We start from the raw sequence: 7,377 nt of genomic DNA on the forward strand, positions 1-7,377 counted from the left end.
AGTTTGGGCAATGGTAGTAACGGTGGTGGTGATTTTCTTGGTTTGGGCTTTATCATTTTTTCCTTACAGATTGGGAGATTCATCATTCATGAAGAGATGCCAAATCTCACAAGTTCTGTGAACAAGAAAGATTTATTGCCCTAGTCTTCTCCGTGTGGGCTCGCTGGGGCTAAGAAATGAAACAGGCTAATGTCAGGCTAATGTCTAGGAGAAAGCCTCTGTTTTCTTAGAGGAGGAGGGAAGAACCTGGGCAAGAGGAGAAACCTGAAAAGAATGAATGTTTAAATCTGTGGTACAAGTGTGTGTGGTTTGTGTCTTTTACCTTCAGGGTATTAAAAATAATGAGAAAAACAAACTAGCAAATAGAAGCCACTTTCTAAACTATATTCCTCTATTTAAACATGAAGTTTGTTTTATTTCTGCCAGTTTGCACAAATTCTATTTCTTGTATTCCCGGGACTCCAGTCAGTTAGATGAGACCTTAGTACACATCATTCACCCTTAGCAAAAGTCACACAAGTATATGTGGCTTGAGGTAAAGCAGAGAACTAGGGGTAAGAGAATCGGATCCCTTGCTTCCCTACAGAAAACTCAGGTCATTGCACCCTCTTTGGTAGCCCTCTTCTATAAACAGAAACGGAATTCTTGATCCAGGATCCCTTTCATCAGGCGTCTTAGGCTCGCTGAATGAAAAGCCCTATAAAAAGGCAATGCAGCCCTAATAATACCAAATACTATCGTGATGGCTATTTGGGGCAAGGGCAGCTTTATACTGCTCTTGATCTCCGTCGATGTCTGCCATTCTTGCCCTGCCATTACCTTTTAGACTTCCTATTCTTAGAATCAGTTGTGAGCCCTGGACTTGGGGGACTGCAGCCCTCAAGGCTGGAATGCCTAGCTTGAGTGGAATGCAGACTGTCTGGCAGAGTGGAGGTTAAATAAAGTTTGCCTTGGCAGCCCCTCTGCTCTTGGATAGGTGACAAGTAACTCGGGTATACCGTAGGAGCGACAGCATGAGCTGCCATGTGGTGCTGTACCAAGTAGTCTTCCATGCATGGTTAGACATGGTTGGTGGTCCATCCGTTATGGCCACAGCCATGCCAGTCTCAACCATGGTACACACTACAGAGGCCTCGGTGGTCTTGAACTTCAGCTAGTAGCCACATTGCTCTGAAAAAAAATGCAGGGACAAATAAAGAATAAGGTGGAAACACCGTGCAGGAACTGCAGACTTGGTATATCTGCCCCCTCAGAGTTATTGACTCATTTTTGAAATTTAGACAAAGGGAAATTTTCATTGTAATAACAATTGCCAGTTAATCAGCCAACATTTCCTGAGCACCAAGGCACTGTGGGAATTATTTTTAGAGCTAAAAGTCATAAAACTCTTGTGCTTATAATTTAGTTGGAAAAGTAAAGCTGTAAACACATGAGAAAATAATTTATATTCCAAAGTAATATTAGTTTCAATCCTGTGCTGTAGAACTAAGTGCCAGTAGAGATCGGAGGGGAAAGAGAGTACTTCTAGCTGGAGTGGTCAAGGATTTGGTGGAGGAGGTGGGATTTAAACAGGTCTTGCCGAAGGTGGACTTCTGCTACTACAAAGGAGAGGGCCTTGTCAGTGAAAGGACTGTTATGAGCAAAGTGCAAACATAGGAAATGCTCAAGACAGGTTATGAAGACGTGAAGACCAACTGGATATGGACAAGGTGGCAAGAGAGAGGGATTTGTGTCAAATCATCAAACCCTTGACTGTACAGGCTGCATGCATGTGTTACTGAGAAGTTACACTGCTTCCCACTGGAGGAGAGTTGGAAAGGTGCAGCCTTGCCCAGAGACAGAGACCCCTTTAGACAAAGGAAATTTTTCATTATAATAAGAACAATTGCCAGTTAATCAACAAACATTTCCTGAGCACCAAAGCACTGAGACATTTTTTTAGAGGTGTGACAGAACTCTTGTGGTGCTTGTAAGTGTTGTGTTCTGTGAAACCCTTAATCCGATGAGTGGCTCATAGTGGCCACTCAGTAAATAACAATATCAGTATTATTACTCATCTTCAAGTTCTGTGATCCCAAGTTGTTGAACTGGCCTGGTTTAATTTGTGAGTGTTGGTACTCTTTGCTTTGCCCTGTTTGGATCGCTCACATGATTTATACCTTGGAGTGCCCTTTCCTTCAGATTTATCTGACCTTTCTTCTCTCTTCCACCACAGATGGCTAGAGGTGCAAGTAGCTAACCTAACATGTCCACAGCGCTGGGTGCAGTACCTCCGACTTCTTCAGGAATCCATCTGGCCTGGTGGGGCTTTACCTAAGTATCCGCGGCTGGTAAGGACGAAGGAGCAGAAGCTGACTGCTGAGAAACAAGCTTTGGAGAGCCTCATGGGAGTCCTGCCAGGTAATTGGACAGTGAGATTGATTATTCTAATAACTATTTCTTTCTGATCCTGCTTTGCTACCATTGCCCCATACCTTTCCCCATTTTCAAAGGGCCTTAAATGTGGCTAGACTCAAAAACCTGTTGACCCACCAATTCTCAGACTAATAGGAAAATGATCAGGGCTGCAATGTTTTTGACCCCTCACCCAGGTGATGCTGAGGGAATGAAAAGGATGGCTATGACCAATCACAGATACCGTGTTTCCCTGAAAATAAGACCTAACTGGAAAATCAGCCCTAGCATGATTTTTCAGGTTGACATCCCCTGAACATAAGCCCTGATGTGCCTTTTGGAGCAAAAATTAGTATAATACCTGGTCTTATTTTCGGGGAAACATGGTAGTAGGTGAGAATCCTGCAGATATTTGGGATTGTAACTGTGGGGCAGATCTGGGGAAGCTCTGTCTGCACCACAGAGGCAGGTCTCAGAACCATTCCTACCAGATGGAGACTTGGAGTTCTCTGACAACTCAGAATTCGGACCAGGGAAGGAAATCTGTGTCCTACAGAAGCTCAGCCTAGATAAATTGGGGCCACTGAGTAAGGTGCATGGTCTGTGGCAGTAAATAAAAACAAACTCTGAAGCGGGTTTGTTTTGATTTGCTCTGTACAGTTTTTAGAGGGCAGTTTGTCTATGTTCCCCAGGGTGTGGTAGTGAAGTCTTAGCTCAGGACAATGTTATTCACTGTCAGTAACCTCTGTTCTCCAACCTAAGCCATTGCATCAGGGTACCTGCACTTCAGTGACAGGTTACAAAATCATTTCTTGAGGCCCATTCTTATTTAGACACCTAACTTAAGAAACATTTTTCCTTAATTTTTCTGTTTTCTGAGGATTTCTAGTTTGTCTGTGTAGTTCAGAGGTATGCCAGAAATACTCATTTGAATACAGAGAGCAGATATCATGAGAAACTCTCCTTAGAATCTAAGCCTTCCTTCACTGGTAACACTAAAACCACATCTGTATTTTCCTCTTCAGATGTCCTGGTAGAAATCCTTGGGGTGAATAAATGCCGGCTGAGCTGGAGTCTAGTCTTGGAATCACTGCAGCAACCCCTCATCAATAGGTAGGTGAAAAGTGTGTACCCAACATCAGCATAGCTGAAGCCATCTGTGGTCTCAGAGGTGCCCACGGTTTCCAAGTGAACAACCCACACTGAGAAGAACGGGATTACAGTCTTTCCTTGCCCTGGGTCCTGACTGCAGAGAGTGACACTCAGGTCCACACACACCAAGTAAAACCCACACACTACTGGCTCCTACAGGTTGTCATGTGAGCAGAAGCTAGTGTTGCACCAGCCTCTTCTGTGTTTATATTTGGCAGAACTTGGTGCAGGCCCCCACTTGAGCTACTGAAAGTGCGCTATCACCCTGCAGGCTTGTTTTGTGTGCTTAATGTTTCTTTCCAACATCTGCCAGCCCCTGTGAACATTGAGAACATCCCCTGGCCTGTGCGTTATAGGCCGTGTAATGATTTTCACCCATAGGTGCCTGGCCTCACAGCAAAGCTATGATTAGTGTTAGGATCAGGAAGGGTCTTTGTTTTGTATGAGGTAGACAGATAATGAGGTTGGGCTTCGATAAAGCACCAGAAATGCTGGGTGAATACTCTTAGAATAATTCAGAAGAGCTAAGTATTTCCTGGCTGGTACCTTGGGATAGAACGCTTCTGAGAAGTACTGAGCACTTCCCCTCCTCTCTCAAACCCTGTCCCAAAGCAGACGGCATCTACCAGCTCCCACTCCTCAAGGATCCTGGCCTTTGCCTCATTGTTTGTAAGGTAGCCTGTACATCTATAGTGATGAGAAATAGCAGTAGTCAGAAGCTCTGAAAATTCTTAGTAAGTTGATATCACAGGGATTTTCTCTCCCTCACAGTTCTTCGGAGCAGTGCCGATGTGCTAACGTAGCTATATAAACAAATACAGAATTTTCTAAAATCTAATCTCAAGTACTATTTGTACCTTTACTGGGGTCATAGCCTTTTTTAGTTCAACAAACGTGTGTCATGTCAGTGGCTTCATCAAGCTATATCCGTAGTGGGGGGGTGGGGAGGGAAAATAAATGTCGTAAACAGAATCTGGTGTCTCCTGAGTGAGCCACGCCTTCCTCTAAGTTGTGTCCATTTGTTTCAGGCATTTGATTTACTGCCTTTGGGACATCATCCTGGAATTCTTGGATCTCAATGCTGCAGTTGAGGAGTCTGCCACAACCACCTCTGCCTCAGATACCCCAAGCAACCCCAAGAGGACGGGTGTCTCCCTTTAGCCATAGGTTATTCACCCATTCTTTGAAGGTTTGAAAAGGAGTTACTGTGCCACTCAGAGACCAGTCAGGCGATGGGAGAATATATGTACCAATTGCACGCATATCCATTGCCGTACTTTCTTTGTGGTGGTTAGTGTTGCTGGTGGGTAGATCCTGTTTCCTTTGAAAAAGGAATCTGTGAAGTAGAGGAATGAGCCCGTTTGCCATAAGATTGTTTGCTGATAGCCTGGCCCTGTGCATGCGTGTACCTAATCTGCCAGCACACAAACTCTAGGTAAATCAAGAGAAAAAAAGATAGCCAGATTTCCTTGGAGAAGAAAACAATCTTCTGAGCTCTTTGTTCCCACTAGAAAACGGAAAATTCATTCAGGACTGCTCTTGAAAGCCAGACCCGTGGGTCCTATCTAGGTTCCCAACAATTCCAGAAGAGGGAGGGACACATTTCTCAAGGGACTTCTTGCTCATTGGCTATTTTCCAGCACATCAGACCTGTGAAGGATATCATTGAAGCCTGCTTCCCTGGGTGGCTACACTTTTCCTGTCCAGAAGACTTCAAAGCAGACTGCCAAGGCTGCTGGTACATCCACCCAACCCTCCACAGCCTTTTCTGAAAGAGAGTTGCATCACAGATTTTATTTAATTAGCTTTCTTCACAACCCCTTCCCTAAGAGCAATTGAGTTTTGGCCTTTGTGACCTTCTCTCTGTCTTCCTTCAACAAAATCCTATGACAATTTGCATGTTCAACTCAGTGCTTCCAAAGGGAAGGGAAATACTTGCACCATGGCTGAGAATGCACAAAGAATAGGAACCCCAGGAATGATGGGGTTCTCTCTGCACAAGTCGGGTGGGGAACTTTTAATCGGAACCAATAATATCAGCAAACTTGCAGGGAATTGATTGTCCCCATAAAGCTTTTTACTTCCTATTCCTTAAGGATCTAGTTAGTCTTTAGGAACACCAGTAATGAAGGCAGAGGTGCTGTGTCAGGCTGCAGTGTCTATCAGAAAATGGAACGATTAGGATACAATGTTGGTAGAGAAGGAGGCAGAGGGAAAGTCACGAGGAAATGCTGCACATTAAATGCATGTGAATGTGAGCTGACAAAAAGGGTTTAAAGGGTATCACTGCAAGACCTTTGCTCACCCCTCATGCTTTAGCACTCCCCTGTTAGAGCCCGCTTTCACTGAATTATGGATCTTCCTCCCCATTTAGAAGAGGGGCTTGGGGTTAACCTGACAAGAACAGGTGAGTCTAGAACAAGCGTCAACTTTCTCTGAGGCCCTGAAGTAGTTGATGGGCACATCATTAAAGTGGTTTATGGAAGAAATCCTGAAATCTTTTTACTCATCTCCACCCCCACCCCCAGGCTTTTAACCAGAAAATGTGTGCAGCTGCTATTGAGAGACTTTAGATATGTTGTTACTGCCTAAAGACGAGGAGATGAATGAAATACTGTCTCCTGGACCCTTCTAGCTTTAAAACTCGATTGTTACAGTGACTTTATGGCTCCAAAGTTCTACAAGCATCTTCCCACCTTGGACCCTCAAGGCAGAAGGATCTCAGCATGCCTGTCTTTGGGGAGTGTTTGCTTGGGTATGGAACTGTAGAGATCCAGCCGACTTACTGGAGCTGACCCTTTACCTGCTTCCTCTAGGGCCAAGGTGCTCTGCGGGACAGGTGGAGTCCTGTTTTCTGCTACCTTCTCTCCCCATACTTAGCCACCTATTATGCTTTGAATCTCTGCTACTAGTTTTGGCTCAGAAGTGGTATAAAACCAGTTGTAAGTTGACACACCAAAAATTCCTGTAGCTATAAATTTTAAGGAATCTGTTGATACTTCCAACCCTAAAGAAAACTTCCTTGTATTTCATGTTATATAAGAAACCCCACCCATAGTCTCTGCCCCCAAAAGATAAGGTGTCCTCATACCCTCCATCTACCCAGAGGGGAAATAATGGATATCGCCAAGGAAATCATCAAAACCCATCTGGCTTTGAAACAACCTGCCAACTTGTTACTTGGGTAACAAGTTCAGACAACAAGGGAGATCTGCATTTGGAAGAGAGCCATTGCTATCAAGAAAAGATACTCCCAGCTGAGAGTGATAAAAGGCAATGAAAAATTGGGCCTGCAGTGACCCAGAACATTTTTTATCTTTTTTTTTTTTGTCCTACCCAGTCCATTCATTTTCCAACCACTGCTCTTTCTTTCCTCATCGCAGCCAACAACAGTTGTTAGGTCCTGGGTGGAGTAAAAATATGTGTAAACATTGTCCATGGTAATAGGAGTTAGGAAGCTTTGGACTGAAATTAAACTAGGAAAATTTATTTTCTTCCATTAAATTAGTACCTGAGTAGGTAAGCCTCGGGTTGATGGAGTCAGCAACTCTGACCTCATAAAGGGCCCAGATTTTTTCCATCTTTCTGCTCTGCTATTGTAAACATGTAAGTGTTCTCAGATAATCCCCCTTTAGTGTTGCTTCAGTTTGAGGCATCACATTTTACAAATCTGTATCTGTGAAACAATAGGGGCATCTCTTTGATTTTTTCTTTTAAAGAATGAGGAAACATTTTCCCAGAAGCCCATCAAGAAAATTATGACTCATTGGCCAGAACTGCCCTCCCATAAGCCAATCCACTGACATTGAGAATGGCATTATGATTGACTTG

At 43.9% G+C, this 7,377-nt stretch overlaps 1 protein-coding gene across 1 annotated transcript in view; it reads left to right on the plus strand.

The window, feature by feature from the left end:
- Positions 1-4,808, plus strand: part of SNX19 (sorting nexin 19) — a 38,419-nt gene extending 33,611 nt beyond the window's left edge. Inside the window, exons 9-11 of the mRNA XM_019713974.3 lie at positions 2,216-2,400; positions 3,420-3,507; positions 4,575-4,808. Of these exons, the coding sequence (XP_019569533.3) occupies positions 2,216-2,400; positions 3,420-3,507; positions 4,575-4,707 (406 nt within the window). The 3' untranslated portion in view covers positions 4,708-4,808. The remainder of the gene's footprint in view (positions 1-2,215; positions 2,401-3,419; positions 3,508-4,574) is intronic.
- The last annotated feature ends 2,569 nt before the right edge of the window (positions 4,809-7,377 follow it).

The sequence above is a fragment of the Rhinolophus sinicus genome, chromosome 9, assembly GCF_057876585.1.
Source record: "Rhinolophus sinicus isolate RSI-liver-muscle chromosome 9, RSI-T2T, whole genome shotgun sequence".
NCBI lineage: Eukaryota > Metazoa > Chordata > Mammalia > Chiroptera > Rhinolophidae > Rhinolophus > Rhinolophus sinicus.